The sequence below is a fragment of the Drosophila guanche genome, unplaced genomic scaffold, assembly GCF_900245975.1.
Source record: "Drosophila guanche unplaced genomic scaffold, DGUA_6, whole genome shotgun sequence".
Classification (NCBI taxonomy): Eukaryota; Metazoa; Arthropoda; class Insecta; order Diptera; family Drosophilidae; genus Drosophila; species Drosophila guanche.
Window position 1 is genome coordinate 500,417 of NW_022995754.1, and position 17,094 is coordinate 517,510.

The 17,094-nt window shown below is 48.2% G+C and overlaps 6 protein-coding genes across 12 annotated transcripts in view; 2 read left to right on the forward strand and 4 right to left on the reverse strand.

Annotated features, from left to right (window-relative positions):
• Positions 1-647: 647 nt before the first annotated feature.
• On the forward strand, positions 648-1,878 carry LOC117588877 (translocon-associated protein subunit beta). The gene is made up of 3 exons (XM_034280385.1): positions 648-799; positions 989-1,364; positions 1,422-1,878. The coding sequence occupies exons 2-3, from the start codon at positions 990-992 to the stop codon at positions 1,617-1,619; spliced, it is 573 nt and encodes a 190-aa protein (XP_034136276.1). The 5' UTR covers positions 648-799; position 989; the 3' UTR covers positions 1,620-1,878.
• Positions 1,875-2,528, reverse strand: LOC117588878 (probable trafficking protein particle complex subunit 2). The gene is made up of 2 exons (XM_034280386.1): positions 2,365-2,528; positions 1,875-2,306 (listed from the first exon to the last, which is right to left on the reverse strand). Exons 1-2 carry the CDS (start codon positions 2,449-2,451, stop codon positions 1,974-1,976), a joined length of 420 nt encoding a protein of 139 aa, XP_034136277.1. The 5' UTR covers positions 2,452-2,528; the 3' UTR covers positions 1,875-1,973.
• Positions 2,529-2,579: 51 nt separating this feature from the next.
• LOC117588875 (ATPase family AAA domain-containing protein 5) lies at positions 2,580-6,865 on the forward strand. 4 transcript variants are annotated; one of them, XM_034280382.1, is made up of 4 exons: positions 2,580-2,820; positions 2,923-3,753; positions 3,819-6,356; positions 6,414-6,865. In XM_034280382.1, exons 2-4 carry the CDS (start codon positions 3,002-3,004, stop codon positions 6,688-6,690), a joined length of 3,567 nt encoding a protein of 1,188 aa, XP_034136273.1. In that variant the 5' UTR covers positions 2,580-2,820; positions 2,923-3,001; the 3' UTR covers positions 6,691-6,865. The 4 variants fall into 4 exon arrangements, with proteins under 4 accessions (XP_034136273.1, XP_034136274.1, XP_034136275.1 ...); XM_034280383.1 differs by having other exon boundaries at positions 3,028-3,753; XM_034280384.1 differs by having other exon boundaries at positions 2,580-2,759; positions 3,028-3,753.
• Positions 6,696-7,709, reverse strand: LOC117588879 (cytochrome b5). The gene has a single exon (XM_034280388.1). It carries the CDS (start codon positions 7,269-7,271, stop codon positions 6,894-6,896), a length of 378 nt encoding a protein of 125 aa, XP_034136279.1. The 5' UTR covers positions 7,272-7,709; the 3' UTR covers positions 6,696-6,893.
• Positions 7,710-9,679: 1,970 nt separating this feature from the next.
• LOC117588922 (box A-binding factor) overlaps positions 9,680-17,094 on the reverse strand; it is a 61,189-nt gene continuing 53,774 nt past the window's right edge. For 3 of the 4 annotated variants that reach the window (XM_034280499.1, XM_034280498.1, XM_034280496.1), the window contains 3 exons: positions 12,751-12,839; positions 12,102-12,684; positions 9,680-12,035 (listed from right to left, as the gene is read on the reverse strand). In XM_034280499.1, coding sequence (XP_034136390.1) covers positions 11,238-12,035; positions 12,102-12,684; positions 12,751-12,839 — 1,470 coding nt within the window. In that variant the 3' untranslated portion in view covers positions 9,680-11,237. The remainder of the gene's footprint in view (positions 12,036-12,101; positions 12,685-12,750; positions 12,840-17,094) is intronic. The other variant, XM_034280497.1, reaches the window with a different exon arrangement.
• LOC117588924 lies at positions 12,938-15,934 on the reverse strand. The gene is made up of 2 exons (XM_034280500.1): positions 15,068-15,934; positions 12,938-14,782 (listed from the first exon to the last, which is right to left on the reverse strand). The coding sequence occupies exons 1-2, from the start codon at positions 15,881-15,883 to the stop codon at positions 12,938-12,940; spliced, it is 2,661 nt and encodes an 886-aa protein (XP_034136391.1). The 5' UTR covers positions 15,884-15,934.

A 17,094-nucleotide genomic window follows, 5' to 3' on the forward strand; every position in this document is an offset into this window, starting at 1 on the left:
AGTTGTGTTTTCCTCGGTATTTTTACGATATACTTTGAAAATAAGGCGGTATATTGGTAAATCAGCCATGGACTTGCTCACGTTGGTATATTTATTTACATATGGACTTAGAGTTTTTTTTTTTCTCTCTCTTTATATTTACAATCTGTTTTTAAACAATAAGTAAATTGTATAATTAATATTCAATTAACAGAAATAGCAGTTTTCCAATGAGCCCTGCTATTATATATAACATCTTTTTAGTTTGTTAAATTTATCTATCAGGGATATCGAGAATGTGGTATCTTTTCAGTCTTCTTACTGTTAGGCTATTGTCTAATAGACTTAAGGCTAAATTATTTTCGTGGTTGTGGAGTCTGTCGATGTATTTCTTACTAGTTTTCTTTATTTCTTCTTTAATGGTTGGAATATTCAGATCTTTGTGGATGTTTGCATTAGATACGTAAAACGGAGCATTGACAATTTGTCGCAAAGTTTTTGATTGGTAACGCTGAAAAATTTCCTTAAATCTGAAAATTAGATGACATTCCCAGTTAAATTGTATTGTAAACTAGTCAAGCAAACTAAAGTTTTAGTTCTGAGAGTCTTAACCAGCAGATAATGTTAAATGTTTAAGTAAAAGGGTGCCAAGTGGGTTAAATTCCGGGTTTCACACGGTCACACTGCCTACGAAGTTTGACAGCCGAGGCCCGTTCCGCGTTCCACGTCACGAACCGTCATCGAGAAAGTAGCCGCTGTCTTGTGTTTGATTTGCCTCTTCAGAATTGAATTGCTCCCGAAAGAAATAACAATTATCCAAGTAAGTTAGTTTATGGCGTAAAACAACGCTCCGCCAATAATGCACAGTGTGTGTGTGGTTAGCGTTTATGTGATAAAACAGCGCAAAAACATTTAGAGCTGCTGCCCTTTGGGGCTTCCCATTCCAGTGGCTGCCCTTCCACGTCAACAAAAAAGTGAAACGTTGAACAATTTTCTCTCTCTCTTGCAGCATGCTGAAACAAACCCTAGTCCTGTGCGCGCTCTTTGCAGTGTTTAGCGTTTGCCTGTCCGAGGACGAGACACGTGCCCGCCTCCTGGTGTCCAAGCAGATTCTGAATAAATACCTGGTGGAGAAGAGCGATCTGCTGGTGCGTTACACCATCTTTAATGTCGGCAATGGAGCCGCTACCAACGTCCAGCTGGTGGACAATGGCTTCCATCCCGAGGCATTCGAGGTGGTTGGAGGTCAGCCCACAGCCACCGTGGAGAGGATTGCCCCCCAGACCAACTTCACCCATGTCGTGGTGGTGCGCCCCAAGGCCTTTGGCTACTTCAACTTCACAGCCGCCGAGGTGTCCTACAAGCCCGTCGAGGAGGCTGAGGCGGTAAGTCACTGTTTTTTTTTTGTCTCCTACTCGGTCTAAGGATTCATGTGCTTTCAGCTCCAACTGGCCATCAGCTCGGAGCCCGGTGAGGGTGGCATTGTCAACCTGAGCGAGTACAACAAGCGCTTCTCCTCCCACTTCTTCGACTGGGTGGCCTTCGCCGTCATGACCCTGCCTTCCCTGGCCATTCCCCTGGGCCTGTGGCACCAGTCCAAGAGCAAATACGAGCGCGCTGGCAAGGCCAAGAAGCACTAAGCCCGGAGGCTAGTCTCTCGTATTTGAACAGCATGTTAAGAGATTTATTTGAACGCCCATTACAATTCCGTACTATACTGTTGCTTTAACCTCCAATCGATTCCACTTCCATGCGCTCATTCATCCATTCATCCATGTGACATATTGTACAGCTCCCGCTTGGAATTGTAAGTGGGTGGCAGGGGTGTTAAATCGTTTTAGATTTGATTCAAAGTCGCATTGAAAGGAACAAGAATAAAAGTAGACCATCAAGAGTTAAGCTATTTTCGTGTCACTAGACTGGTTTTCTAAATAAAAATAAATCAAATTTATATTACACTTTGCTTATTGACTAGAAGCGGAGACTTGACAGCCTCACGATAACAAATACTTTCGCCCAAAGATCTCCGACTTCTTCTCGAACATGGGCGACTTGATGGGCGTGTTGATCTTGTAGAAGGCGTTCATGGAGTGCTTAATGTACGTTTCGTACATCTCGTTGAAGAAGCTCTTGATGCCCTCGTCGTTCTTGTTGTCGTGCACTATGATGAAGCGGATCTGGCTGGCGGTGATGAAGGCGGAGACGAACCACTGATTGAAGCGGTCGATTGACTTTAGCTGCATGTTGGCCGTTTTCCACTTGTGCTCGTCCACCAGGTCCAAGGCAGCGTGCGCAATGAACTGACTCAGGTGTCTCTGGTCCTCTTTCTGCAAGGAAGATTTCGTTTTAGAAGCATGTCACCATCATTCTGTGGCTCAGTTGTACCCTGAATTCCTTGTTGACAGTGCTAAACTCCTTCTCATAGATGGGATTATCATTGTGGCCAACAATAACAAAGTAGTAGGTGGACATACTGGCCTCAATTTGCTTTAATTTAATTTATTTTCTTGGCAACAATAATAATAAAGAGAATCAAGCGCTAGTGCTTTTTGATTGGCACTAGTGCGTGGCGAAATACCAAAAAAAGAGTGCTTGAAAATACAACGTTTTGCAACACTTTTTATTCGCGCCTTTTTCCTACAGCACATTCCTCGTTTTTATGCTAAAAATGCAATTAAATTGGTTAAAAGTGACTAGAATAAATGACTTAAAGAACTGCCTCGTCATAGCCATCATCCTGCCGTCATAAGGCGGGTCTGAAGAGTGTGCCCAAAATCATTGTGAGTGCGGTGCGGAAGTGTGTGTGCGTGTGAAAGTGCTAAGAAATCGTTTGGTCGCAAGGTACACCATTCATTATTATTGTATTTTAGTATGCTTTGCCCCATTGTTTGTTGCGAGTTTATAAGTTTGGCTTCTGTACTTTACCCGCTTACATACACCCAGACACCCACACAGACACCCCCACACGCACACACTCCAACATAGTCATGTATTAAACTCTCCAGCGAAACAAATCAAGAAAATGACTGATGTAAATTGTCTTACAAGTGAGCACATTGCAACAACAACAACGAGTACAGCGACAGCGGCAGCGGAAGCAGCCCAAACCACGAGTCCGCCCAGAACTCCAACCAGAAATGGACTGGAACAACTGGCGCTAGAGCCCACGTCCCCATTCGTGCTGCGAGCACCGCCCAGTGCCAAATCGAAGCTCATCCTGCAGAACATGGAGGAAGTCCTCTACTCGGTGAAGCAGAAGCATCGCGAGAAGCACAAGCGGAAGCGCGAGGAGAAGCGCCGTGCCGCCCTGCTGGCAGAAGCAGAGGAGAGACCGCTCGAAACGGGGTCCAAGCCCCAGCCGCTGCGGGAGAAGGCTGCCCAGGAGAACGGCCTGAAGAATGGCAAGCGAAAGTCGAGTCCCCTCAAGTGCAGCACCCCCGTGGCCGAGCACCACAGCATACTGAAGCACTTTCCCAAAGCTGGGCGACCCGAAAATAGGGCCACAGCACCGCTAGCCAAGGCCAAGAGTGCCACCAATGTGTTCGAGTTCATGATGAATGCCAGAAACCGATCCATAGGCGTCAACGATGGCGGCAAGGATGCCTGCGAGTTGCCTGCCGATCAGGCAGAGGCTGCAGCTCCTGGCACACCCACGTCCAAGCGCAAGCAACTGCTCCAGGAGTGGAACGAACGCAAGGGAGGAGCCAAGCGGCGACTCCAAGAAGAAGCGAGGGAGGATTACATCGATCAGCAAATGGACCAGCGGGCCAAGAGGTGAGCATTCAGATTTACTCGGTGGGCTATAGAAAAAGATTATTACATTTGAAATGTTTCCGCAGATTGAAGAAAATGCTGACAAAGACTGAGCCAAAGGAGCCGCAGGAGCCGCCACCAGCCGCATCATCTGCGCCTACAGTTCCTGTAAAACGAGGACGGGGTAGGCCACGCACACGCCGCTTAAGTTCAGTGGATGTGGCTGTGGTCCCTATTGTTCCAACAGAGGACACTGATACGGCGGAATTCCTAGCGAAGCTCTCGTCTCCCACCAAGAAGCGCGACAGCCTCTTGGGCTACTTTCCCAAAGTGGAGTCGCCCAGAAAGCCGTCGGTGACGATAGAAACCCCACCGCTGGAGACACCAAAGCGACGACCGCTGCGTAGGAAAACCATTGTGGAGGCGACACCCGTCGATGTGGAATGTACGGGGACACCCCCGGGTCGCCCGCGTCGCTCTTGTGCGGGAAAGGCGCGCTACGACTACGACCTGGAGACGAGTCCAACGAAGGCAAAGGCAAGCGAGGCAGGTGCCGCAGCAAAGAAGAGCCAAAAAGCCGAGGACTTGTCCATTGAGATCATTGATCTGGACAACAGTAACCCGGTGAGCACACCAAAGAAGCTGGCGCCGCTCTTTGTCAGGCAGCTGCCCAAGCCCAGTCCGGACCCCTCTGTCCTCAAGGCCCGCCAGGCGTTCCTGCAGTCGGGCGTGCCCGAGAAGATCAGGCAGGAGCAGAGCCGCCAGAAGAACTTCGAGCAGTACTACGAGGAGAGCTACGAAGTATTCCCGAGCATAGCCCACGTGGGCTGTGAGAGCTACGAAACTATACGGGAAGGGTCTCCTATGCTGCTTCCATCGTTTCCACTGAGGAAAGACGAGGGCGAGGAGGTGTCTCTGCCATCCAACAAGAGGCGCTCCAAGGCTGCAAGTGGCTACACCAGTTGCCAGGCATCCGACTGGCATCAGGCCTACAACAATGGCACGAAGAAGGCGGCGTACACGACTCTGCCGCAGCTGGACAACAAGCGGGCCTTTGTGAAGCTCTGGAAGAACAAGTTCGAGCGATTTCCCACCTTCAAGTGCTACAACCAAATGAGGGAGAAATACCGACACTTCAGCGCGATCGACTCCGCGCAGGACACGCAGCAGATGGGCGAATCGTTTGTGGTCACTCGACGCACGCTGCGCAAGATGGAGCAGTTCGATCACGGCAGCACGGAGGAGGCCAAGCCTCCGCTCTCGGCCCCGAACGGCGAGGTGCTCTTCACCGAGAAGTACAAGCCGCTGCTGTTCGAGCAGGTCCTGGTCAATCTGACGCCGGTGCAGGATCTGCGGGAGTTCCTCTCCGGCTGGAATGGCAACGGCGGCCGCAGCTCACAGACCTTCGACGACACCTCCTTTGACTTTGGCAACGACTCCAGCTCGGTGGGTGCCGCCAGCAACACGATGGTCCTGGTGGGCCCTTCCTCGAGCGGGAAGACCAACGCTGTCATCGCCCTGGCCAACGACATGAACTTCAACGTGCTGGAGATCAATGCGGGGATGAAGCGTACGGGCAAGAAGCTCATCCAGGAGCTGCAGGAGGCCACGCAGTCGCATCAGATACGCAAGGACAGCAAGACGGGGGGCGGATCCTCGCAACAGCTGCTGCAGAAGCTCCAGAAGAGCGGCCTCAAGGCCAAGAAGCAGCAGCAGCTGCAGCAGGGCGAGCCAGCAGGCGTGGAGGCTGTGCGCAAGTCCCTGATACTTATCGAAGATGCGGATATTTTGTTCGACAACATGGACGCGGGCTTCACGGATGCCATATACACGCTGGCGGCCAGCTCGAAGCGGCCCGTGGTGGTGGTGGCCTCCGACCCGAACTGCGCGCACTTGCAGCGGCTGATGCAGCAGAACCAGATCCACTTCCAGGCCCCCAATGCCATGAACATCTCCAGGTTCCTGGCCGTGCTGGCTCTCATGGAGAACTGCCCCATCGAGCTGGACGAGCTGATATCCCTGTACCTGTACAACCAGCAGAACCTGCGCAAGACCCTCATGGAGCTGCAGTTCTACATCCAGAGTGGCGGCGACCTCAAGGGCCAGGCTGCTGCCGCCAGCCAGCAGTCGCTGAGGCAGTCTCCCAGCAAATCCGCCACCCGCCTGGCCACTGTGGATGGCTGCCACATACACCAGCGGCTGTTCGAGTTCTTCACCTGCTGCCAGAATGTGCAGCATAGGATTCCCTTTCCCGTGGACTTTCGTCTGCTGCGCCTGAATCTCTCCGATCTGATGGCCGGCTCTCCTCTGCTGACGAATCAGCAGGCACCTGCCGCCACTAGGGCCAATGCCAAGCGGAAGTCCCGCTCCCCCAAGAAGGCCTGGCTGAGCAGTGCCACCAGCCAGCAGCGGAAGAGCGAGGAGCCCTCTCCGATCGCCACTGTGGCTGCCTTCTACGACAACCTCTCGCAGGCCGCTGCGATGGACGCCAACCAAGACTGCGGCGATCGCCTGCAGGTGTACCTGTCGGAGGATATCTCCCATACGCTGGTGGAGCAGGCTCTCTTCACTGGCCTATCGGCCAAGGAGTGTGCCTACAACCTGTTCGACAAGCCAGCACAAAGGTGAGTGTCCGCAAATATAAACCAAATCGAATTCAGGAACATTTATGTCTTCCCCAGGGTGACTATCGGTGAGCACTTTGGCATTGGCCAGTTGCGGTCTGCCTCCTCCAAGGCGCTCGACTACGAGCCCGTGCTGCGCTCCATTTGTCGCAGCGAGAAGGAGCGCGTGGGGCAGGAGCGCAAGTCGAGTCGCTTCTATCACTATCTCCGCAATCACACGGTGAACGTGACGACCTTCGCCATGGACTCGTTCGACTCTGCGTGCAGCGTGTTCCAAGAGGAGGTGGCAGGTGCGATGGCTGCACCCCCAGCGGGTGACGATTCAATAGTCTAGTATAATTTTTCGTTAAATCTGCGGCCGATGAGTAATTGCAATTTATTTGATCGAGGTAAGCAGAGTTCTTAGATCCTCTTAGGCTTAGATTATGGATGGGATGAGTGTCGTATCCTAGCTTAAAGTTATTAACCCTAATGTACACTATTTAAATAAATCAATTATATGACTTTTAGCCACTCTAGTACGTCGCCACTGATCCACTAGCAGCAGCAGAGGAATCCCGAACCAGAGCTCTTCTTCATGGGCTCCGCATCGACCGTTGGTGCTGGACTGCTAACCCTCTTCTGCTTATCCTGGTCCGACGTTGGCTGGACTTGAATGGGCGCCGTCGTAGTCGTTCGAAGTTCACCAATTTTGAAGTTCTTCAATTCGTTCTCGGCATCCGACGAGTGTCCGGCCTGTCGAAAGGCCTTGCTGGCATCTTTTCCTCCGTACTCGAGCAGCAGATCCCCCCCGCCTGGGTGCTCGCTAAGGAAATTGGTCACATCGTAGACGTTGCCCTTGATGATGATCCAGCAGGGTTTCCCCTTCTTGCCAGAGTTCTCGGCCACCTCCGACAGTTCGTACAGCTGTGCCATAATTGAATTCAGTAATTGATGGAGTTCCCGATCGATCAAACTTGTTTTATGGCTGCTGTTAATTGAACCAGCGTCAGATAGCGATAAGATTTATCTTCTTTCCGCGAATGACATCTGAATTGGAGCTCTTGTGAGAGACACTCGGATACGTTGTGCACAGTTGAACGGACTCTCGCTCAATGTACGCGTGCCAGGTTCTTCCTTTGCTTATGTTAAACATTCATTCACTTATCAACAGTGCGAAATCGGTTCTTTGAGTGGTTGCACCTTCTACTATGGATGTTTGGCAACGAACTCAATGAGTTTGCAATTCCATTTGTATCGCTCGCCTGATAAGAAGTACGTGAGAATTTCACGTCCCCCAAAGTCTGTGGCTGTCTAATAGTTACTAACTTACTTAGTTACATAATTACTCTATGTCTTTGTATGACCCAATCCCAGGGTTAATGCAAATTGACTGAGCATGCTGGCGTGTGGTGGTCCTCCGTCCAACTGCCAGAGCGATGAATCGGATCGGTGTTGTGTTCCATCTGCTGTTCCATGGATGATTCATGTATCTACTATTAGGAAGCTTTTTTGGGTGATAAGATTATGTGATTGTGGTGCGACAGTCACACAGACAATGGGATAATGGGAAAGTCCTAATTTGTTTGCAGTTCACTTCGCTTATCAGTCAGTTTTATGGCATGTAGGAGTTTGTTGCCTGCGAGTAGAGCGTTCAGCTTTTGAGAAGGTGTATTTTCAATATGAATTCCGTATATACTAGCAGTGGTCAGGCTGCAATTTGACCTCGCTGAGCTTTTGCGTTGAAGCAACTCAAATTGTCAGACTGCAATTTGAATTTCTACGATATATATATATTAATAGTAATGTTAATATTATTATTAGTAATACCAACCCCCCCCCCCCCCCCCCCCCCACATATGTAAAACAAAAAAAAGCTTGTTTTTTGTGTAATTTTTTGGCTTTCAAAGTTTATATTCTATATATATTTTGGAAATATATTTAAATTTGCTTTCGTTTTGGTTTCCCTTTCAGTTTCTGGTTTGGTTTTGGTTTTGGTTTTGGTTTTTCTTTTATATGAGACAACAACAATAATTGGTATTCATTTAATATATATGTATTTAGATATATATATATATAGATTTATGTATCTGTGACGATTTGCTTAATGCGCATTAAAAAATTTCGCTAGTGTTGAGTGCAAATTTGCTGCGTGGTGGATCCGATCGGATCGTAATTCCGATTCGATTTTTGGATTGCTGGAAGGATGTGGATGCGGGATGTGGTGGATCATGTGGAAGGGGGGGGGGGGGGGGGGGGGGGGGGGGGGGGGGGGGGGTTGGTGGGTGGTTAGTGTGTGATTACATTAACATAATGCGCTCCGAGGACTCGCGCGATTCCTCCTGCATTTTCAGTGCTCAGTGTCCAGTGTCAGTGTATTTACAAATGAGTTTCTTTGCTTTCGTAATTCGTTATTTAATGTTATACTTTTTGTTATAAATATCAGTCGACGGCTTCGCATTTTCAAAACGCAGCTCGTGTGCGTTTCCGTTTGTATTCTCGATTTTCGATCTACCAGATATCAGAGTTAATAAATGTCTATATCGTATCCGCATATCCGCATATCGTTTATCATATAAAATGTAAAATTAATTACTTGTCAATGATTGTTGATTTGTTGTTTGAATTAATTAATCGATCTGTTTTGAATTTTAAAAAACGCAATTCAATCAATTGATTTAGTTATTAAGTGTTCAATTCATCCATTTGATTTACTTATTTAGTTCTCGTTTAGTTTAGTGCAACTAAACACAATTCTTTCGTATAATTCATAGACTCGATCCTCGGTTCGAATTTAATTGTTTAATTTAAAAAACAGTTTTGGAGGTAGTTGAAATTAGGCCTGTTTACGTAAATTATATTTAGTTATACATATTTAAATATCATATACTATGTATTTATGTATGTGTGTATGTCTGTATACTAGATGTATGTATGTATGTATATGCGTGTATATGTATGTATTTATGTAGCTGATTCACAGCGATTTCGTTTCGATTTCGCATCGACATTTAAGCTGGACCTGCTCTGCTCTGCTCTTCTCTTCTCTTCCCTCTTCTTTATTATTTATGAATTAGTTATTAATTAGTAAATTAATGTCTACACATTGTTTAGTTATTCATTGTCTGCTGTTTTCCGTGTTCTGTGTTTGGTTTCGTTTCGTTTTGCAATACTTTTGGGCTATTTTTTGTATTTTCTTTCCCATTAATACTTTGATCCATAGACATCAAGATTTATCGTAAAAGTGTAGGCTTGTAGGACTTTTCGGCTTAGTAATGTTTTATGTTTTCTTCTCCCTTCTCATATTTTCCTAGTTTTTCCACTCGCTTTTCATCTAAATTTTCGGTTAAATGTTTGTTTTTAATTTAATTAAATGGATCGAAAGTTCTTGAAACCATTTTCTTTCTATAATATTTAGCGGATCGTTTGGAAATTGCCATTAATTTTATGCATATATGCGATGCGTATGTACATTGGATTTACTGTGCATATTTGGGGAATTATTCAATTCGAATGTGTTTGAAATAACCGCCAAGTGATCATGGCCCTCTGCCAGTGCTGCCACTCTGTTCGCTTCACTGACTACCACTGCTAGCTGACAAAAGATCAGACGGCTAATCGGAAAATGGGGAAATATCTACATTTGCATGATAAATACATGTGTGGAATTGTATTTTTGTAATTGCGATTGCTTCTCTCTCTCTTGCAACGCTTCTCTAAAGCCATAGTTTGAACAAATTACAAAGAAAGGCATGATTTTGCTAGGCACATTTACGTGACTAGTTCCAAGAACCAGCAACTGAGTAGTTAGTGGCGCCACTGCTCTAAGGATGGACTTTCCAGCAAAACGAAGACTGATCCTTATCGATAACTGATCGATCTTTCAAATTTCAAAAGCACAATCTCCTATTTTCTAAATAAGAAAAAACCAAAAACCAAACAAAAGAAGTAAACAAAATGAAAACAATAATTTCACTACAATTTGGTTTACATAGATTTCATTTCATTTTTCTCATATTTGTTGTTTACATTGTAATTCCGTTAGCAAATATACAAATTTCAATTGAACTAAAAATTGTTGTGTGTGTGTTTTCATTTCGTGTGTTCCAGCACATGGGCCACGCATATTCATAATTAAATAGGGTATGGGAGGAGGGTGCAGGGATCAGGATGGGTCTGGATAGAGTAAATTAAGAGTTGGTTGGCTTCTCACTAAAAACTAGAGTTATTCAAACTAAAGTGTATTACCATATTGATCATAAAATTACAATTACATATTTTCACTTATATAATTTGTTTGTTATTATTTTCTCTCCTCTCTGCTCTTCTCTCTATTGTGGGGTATGTGGCATGGTTTGTGTCTCTTTCAAGTTTCTTTTTCATTTAGCGGCGACAAATGGAAATGATTTTAAAATAACTAATAATTAAGTTTATGGTTTGTCTGTGTTCAGTTTATGTTTCCGTTTCTGCGAGTGATGCATAGCGGCAGCGCAGCGGATTCTCTACTTGTCTATCTCTGGTCGCATCTCTCCTGCTCCTTCTCCTGCTCCTTCCATTCCTCCTCCTTCTTCTCCTTCTACTTCGCTATCGAAATTTACAAATTAAATTCTGACTAATAAACAGTCTTTTCGTACCAGCGCAACGTTGGCGACAGACCTACACAAAATAAATCTGATCCGTTTAAACTTTAACATAATAATAAGCTAACATAAAAAAAATATATATTCCATATTATGCATATTCCATATGTAGTACAATTAATTGTTAATAATTAATAATAATGTGTCTACAGCTGAGTGTGTGTGCAGCTATACTCGTATCTTGTGTTATTATCATTTATATTTATATATTATTTATAGATTTAATATTGTGTAACTAAGAATTAACTTAACACGAGCTCAGTTATGAGTTGGCCCCACAGTGGCTGCAATTCCTGCTATTGCAGCTGCAATGGCAGCTCATCATGCTAGAGTTGGAATTATTGCGGCTCATTGTGGCGGGGAGGAGGGACTCGACCAAACCGACTCCCTCTGCCACTGCTCCTGCTGCTGCTGCTGCTGCTGCCTCGACGGGCAGAGGAAGATTGAAGCTGCTGCTCTTTAGAAGCTGCAGCCCCGACCCGATAGGCACGCAGACGGAGAGCGGCGGCGTGGGTATCCTTTCGGGTGTGCAGCTCCCCGTGCCTGTCGCTGCGGGCGTGCCCGCGTAGATGTGGTGACTGCTGGCAGCTGCTGGCCCTGTCCCCGCACTCGGATTCGTGCCGTAGCCGCAGGCCGTGCTCTTCAGCGTGGCCGCATTGGAGATGGGCAGCGTGGGCAGCGGAGCAGCGGCCAGCGAGGAGGCGGACGATGAGGTGGACACACAGGACGAGGAGGCCAGCGAGGAGGCCGAGGACGACATCGAGGCGGAGGAGGCTAGTGATGGGGGCTGGCTCGCGCAGCTGCCCCCCGCCGGCGGTGACTTTGGAGAACTGATGCGTGAGAAGAACTTTGTTATGGCGTTCGGCTTGGACTTGGTGGAGGCCGAGGACGAGGAGGCGGTGTATGTGGACGAGCCGCTGATGATGCCCCCCGTGGCGGCAGCCTGCAGCGTGGTCAGGCGATAGCTGGAGCTGCCACAGCCTGCCGAAATTTGCTCGGGCACATCCCTCACGGTCTTGTTGGGCGGCGGCTTGGTGTACGATCTGGTGATCTCCGATTGCTGTTAGTGAAAAACATGAAAGCATGAGCCAATGTCTTAGTTTCTATTGCTGCATGAAGCACTCACCTGGTAGCTACTTCTGATCTGCAGATGACGATCCTGCCCGTACTCGCTGTCCGGCAGTGGTACATGGTGGGGACAGCGCGGCGTCTGCTGCTGCTGCTGATATTGGTAATGTTGATGGTGGTCATTGCTGTGGCTCTGCAGCGAGGAGCCACACGAAGACATTGAGGATGAGCTCTCGCCTTTGGTGCTTCCACTGCCACTGCCATTCCCGCTCCCGCTCCCACTCCCACTCCCACTCCCCGTGTTGCCATACTTGAGTGTGGTGGCCTCGATGCCGCCTCGTGCCACATTACTACTAATACTATTGTTGTTGTTGCTGTTGTTGTTGAGCCCTGTACTGCCACTGCCACTGCCACTGTGGGTGCTTCCTCCTCCGCTGGAGCTGTGCGTCGTCGCTGGAGTTGTCATACGTTGCTGATGCTGATGGTGGGAATGTTGTTGCTTATTATTGTGATGATGAAGATGGAGTGATGATTGCTGCTGCTGCTGCTGCTGATTGCTACGAATCACAGAATCGCCACGTACAGCCAAGAGCTCACGTGCCTGGTGCGCATCTACGCGCATTCTACATCTAAACTGATCCCTGCAGAGAGAGGGAAAATCAATGGATTAGCCTTGGCACTTTCTCCGAGTTATCTCTGGGACCTACCTATCGTCGGGTGGTGTGCTCAATGATGTGCGGGTCGGAACGCCGAGCCGCTCCATTCCCGCGCAGCCGGCCGTCTGTACCGATAGCATCTGCAAAAGAAGCAAAAGAGAGACTCGCATTAGGACAAACTCGACACCAAGGGGTAAGGTAAATATAGACCTAAAATTGGAATAATCTAATATTACACTCAATATTCTGCATCCTGGCAGCTATGCACTTCGGCCACCGTCAGATAGCGGTCCAGCATCACCCAGCGCTTTGCCACCAAACGATTGCCAAAGCACTCCGCCATCTCCCCCTCGGGTCGCTCGCTCACAAACAGCTTGATGATGATCTCCATCTGTTTCAAGTCGAAGCCCTGACCCTTGAGGGGGCGGAAGATGAAGCTACCACCGTAGAAAAGGTTCTCGCGGAGCACAAAGGGGCTCTCGACGAAGAGAGCGGTCTGCAGCCAGAGCGAATCGTGGCTCTTGTTGAAACAGGGATTGCAGCTGAACCTGCGTTTACGATGGCATCGGCTGAACGTCACATCAAAGTACAGCGTAAAACACTCCAAGTACCCATCCTGGATGACCTTCAGGCGAATCTCCCGATCAACGTGGAGATCCTCCTTGGTGGCGCTCATCAAATCGAGCTTCAGCACGCGATGGGCAAGGGTGAGGACGCGTTCGCATTTGGTCTCGGCGAACCGAAACTCGGAGAGGGCATACTGACGCATGGCGCTCATGTTGAAGCCGTACAAGTGATACCACCAGTTGGAGAGAGCCTTCAGCCCGGGCTCCGCGCTTCCCAGCAGATAGAGATCCCCCAAATCGGGCAGGATGAAGCCATCGCTCTTCAGCCAGCGATCACGCGCCTCCAGCACCTCGAGGATCTCCGAGTCCCAGAGCAGCGACTGGCCCATCCAGTTGCACACAATCCCGTCCACTTGCTCGGGCAGTTGCAGCTCGGCCACGCGACCATGCAGCACCTTCACGGTGCTCTCGTAATGGTTCTGCTTCACCACCAGCTCCGCATAGTTGGTCACCATCGAGCGATCCACCGCATACACGCGCTTCGCCTCGCCGTAGCGGGCGGCCATCAGCGCCAGGGTGCCCACTCCGCAAGACAGCACGAGGATGACGCGCCCCTTGAACAGGTGCGCGTTCTCCCTGATGACCTTCTCGAAGTAGTACACGTACTCCTGGTCCTTCAGCCGCATGCGCATGTTCTGCAGATGGGCGGCGTAGTCGTGCCGAAAGTCCGCCGACGTCATGCGATCCACCTGCTGCAGCTCCTTCGGCACACAACGCGCTGGCGTTGTTAACGGAGCATTGGCTGGCTCCGGGGTCTTTAAAATTTGAATTTTCTGCTCCCTGCGTGCCTCTGCCACTCGTTGTGCCCAGGGTATTGGAACCTCGCGGCGTCCAGATTCCTTTGCCTTTGCTAAGACAATCCATTTGTTTTTGAAGACTATATCGGTGGCGACACCTTGCTTTTGGTTCCACTCTGTTCTCTGGCGGCTTGTGTTGCCGTCTGAGAGTTCCAGTATTGGGTGTTCCGGTGGTACTGGAAAAAACTGGGATATTTCGCTGCCAATGTACTCCTTGCACTTGGACATGGCTTCCGGCGGCACGTATGGCTCTATGCGTCCCCAATTATTTGATGCCCGCTGAGATGCGCTGTTGTAAATGTTCCGATTGCCACCTGCCAGGGTACCTGCCTGTGGTCTCTCACTAGAAGGTTCCGGTGGAAGCTCGGATATTCCGCGGTAGATTTCGTGGTAGCAGTCGTTCTTCAACTCGTTCCCATACATTTCGGGTGCTGCTTCCCGCTCCCAGGTATTTGGTGGCTGGTTCTGTTTCCAGTCTGGTCTCTGGCGGCTTGTTTTGCCGTCTGAGAGTTCCAGTATTGGGTGTTCCGGTGGTACTGGAAAAAACTGGGATATTTCGCTGCCAATGTACTCCTTGCACTTGGACATGGCTTCCGGCGGCACGTATGGCTCTATGCGTCCCCAATTATTTGATGCCCGCTGAGATGCGCTGTTGTAAATGTTCCGATTGCCACCTGCCAGGGTACCTGCCAGTGGTCTCTGTCTAGAAGGTTCCGGTGGAAGCTCGGATATTCCGCGGTAGATTTCGTGGTAGCAGTCGTTCTTCAACTCGTTCCCATACATTCCGGGTGCTGCTTCCCGCTCCCAGGTATTTGGTGGCTGGTTCTGTTTCCACTCTGGTCTCTGGCGGCTTGTTTTGCCGTCTGAGAGTTCCAGTATTGGGTGTTCCGGTGGTACTGGNCGTCCCCAATTATTTGATGCCCGCTGAGATGCGCTGTTGTAAATGTTCCGATTGCCACCTGCCAGGGTACCTGCCAGTGGTCTCTGTCTAGAAGGTTCCGGTGGAAGCTCGGATATTCCGCGGTAGATTTCGTGGTAGCAGTCGTTCTTCAACTCGTTCCCATACATTCCGGGTGCTGCTTCCCGCTCCCAGGTATTTGGTGGCTGGTTCTGTTTCCACTCTGGTCTCTGGCGGCTTGTGTTGCCGTCTGAGAGTTCCAGTATTGGGTGTTCCGGTGGTACTGGAAAAAACTGGGATATTTCGCTGCCGATGTACTCCTTGCACATGGACATGGGGGCTTCCGGCGGTACGTATGGCTTGCTGTGTCTCCAGTTATTTGGGGGCCACTGAGATGCGCTGTTGTAAATGTTCCGATTGCCACCTGCCAGTGCACCTGCCTGTGGTCTCTGTCTAGAAGGTTCCGTTGTCAGCTCGGAAATTCCCCGGTAGATGTCGTTGTCCAACTCGTTCCCATACATTCCAGGTGCTGCTTCCCGCTCCCAGGTGCTTGGTGTCATGGGGGCGGCCGATTTAGGTGCTGCTTCCAGTGCAGAGTGTTTTGTTTGCACCTCGGATAGTTCATTATGGTTTCTCGAAAGTTCTGATGGCACATGCCATGTATTGCGTTGTTTTAATTTTGATGCCGCCTGGAATGCTGTTCTAGGGACATTCTCGTTGTCGCGTTTATTGGGTACATTTGGGTGTTCCCGATTCGCGGGGTTTGCTGGCCCCTGGGTAGCCTTTGATACCTCACCAGTCTTCTTTCTGGCCCCGTTGGCATTATTTTCTACATTTTTCGTAACTTTGTTATTGCTAGGCATTGCGGTTAATGTTGAAACTAAAATAGATGAAACGAAGCTTAAGGATCCGCGCGCGTTCTGATCTCGCTTTTAGTGAAATACGGCTTGTCCTCAAAAATATACCGAAATATACCCTCTCATTTTTAAAGTATACCGTACATCTGAAATCATATTTCTCAATTTTAATGTTCTATTTAATATTATCAGTTAGATAGGTTTCTTATCGCTAAGGCCATAATTTTATCCGATTTATTAATCGATTTTTCACTAGATTGGCTAGTCTTCATGAGTTCCTTTTATTGAGAGAGAGAGAGAGAGAAACTACCCCCGCCGACTTGCACCACCTTTTGCTATTTTCGATTATAGGCAATATCGATTTGATTGCAGTTGCAGTGTGCCCAAACCACAACTTTGATCAATTGCTCTCAAGTTCCCGCGCTCAGGAGTCGCGCGTGAGTCTCGTGTTAAAGTTAGCTTAAAATCGTTGTAAAAGTAGTTTTTAGACTATAAACTAGTGTTTATTGTGTTTATAAAATTGCTGTGCAGTGTTTGCCAATTTATGTAGGGTTTTCCGTTCGGTTTCAGTTCATTTTGCTAATGTGCGGCACTCTTTACATTTTGGCGCGTATCTTGAGCTGCCGCTTTCTACATTTCCATACTACATCCGAAGGCACCGTTATATTCGCAAGAGTGTGTGCGTGAAGTGCCTATTTGAAAATCGTCATTCTCATAACTCAACATGTTCTACATTCCGTTACCTGCCCCAGCCGACGCACCCCACGGGCCGATTGATGTGTGCAAGCGGGCATGAAAGAAAAAACATGTCAAATCTCTGCAGAAACAACGGAAAATAATCGGGCACGAATACATATTTTCGGCAACGGTCGCTGCGGCGGTGGCCGAAAAGACTTTGTAAATTATACAAATATGCAAATGCAATTTTGTAAATTAAAATCTCGTGAAACTACCTACATATGCGACTATAGAAATATGTATGTATGTTTATGCACATATATAAGTGTGAGTGAGTAAGTAAGCTCTTTTCTTTTTTCCTTGTAGCATTAATACCCTGCAGGTGCCGGGTGTTTTTATTATAGTCAATTGATCTTATTTTATAGCTGTCAGGGAAGAAATGATTCTGCAAGGGTATCAAAGCTTCGGTCCCAGAGCATTGCCTTTCTCTTTCGATTTTTATTGTGTCTGTTTTTTGGGTAATCTGAGCAGCAAATATC

Excerpts from the sequence above, each read along its gene's own strand:
- LOC117588877 (XM_034280385.1), top strand. The coding sequence starts at position 990 with ATGCTGAAACAAACCCTAGTCCTGTGCGCGCTCTTTGCAGTGTTTAGC. Across the intron at positions 1,365-1,421 it reads CCGTCGAGGAGGCTGAGGCG|CTCCAACTGGCCATCAGCTC; the intron begins GTAAGTCACTGT and ends ATGTGCTTTCAG.
- LOC117588878 (XM_034280386.1), bottom strand. The coding sequence starts at position 2,451 with ATGTCCACCTACTACTTTGTTATTGTTGGCCACAATGATAATCCCATC. Across the intron at positions 2,307-2,364 it reads CTGTCAACAAGGAATTCAGG|AAAGAGGACCAGAGACACCT; the intron begins GTACAACTGAGC and ends TCTTCCTTGCAG.
- LOC117588875 (XM_034280381.1), top strand. The coding sequence starts at position 3,002 with ATGACTGATGTAAATTGTCTTACAAGTGAGCACATTGCAACAACAACA. Across the intron at positions 3,754-3,818 it reads ATGGACCAGCGGGCCAAGAG|ATTGAAGAAAATGCTGACAA; the intron begins GTGAGCATTCAG and ends ATGTTTCCGCAG. Across the intron at positions 6,357-6,413 it reads TTCGACAAGCCAGCACAAAG|GGTGACTATCGGTGAGCACT; the intron begins GTGAGTGTCCGC and ends TGTCTTCCCCAG.
- LOC117588879 (XM_034280388.1), bottom strand. The coding sequence starts at position 7,271 with ATGGCACAGCTGTACGAACTGTCGGAGGTGGCCGAGAACTCTGGCAAG.
- LOC117588924 (XM_034280500.1), bottom strand. The coding sequence starts at position 15,883 with ATGCCTAGCAATAACAAAGTTACGAAAAATGTAGAAAATAATGCCAAC. Across the intron at positions 14,783-15,067 it reads TGGCAGGTGGCAATCGGAAC|ATTTACAACAGCGCATCTCA; the intron begins ATTTACAACAGC and ends GGCAATCGGAAC.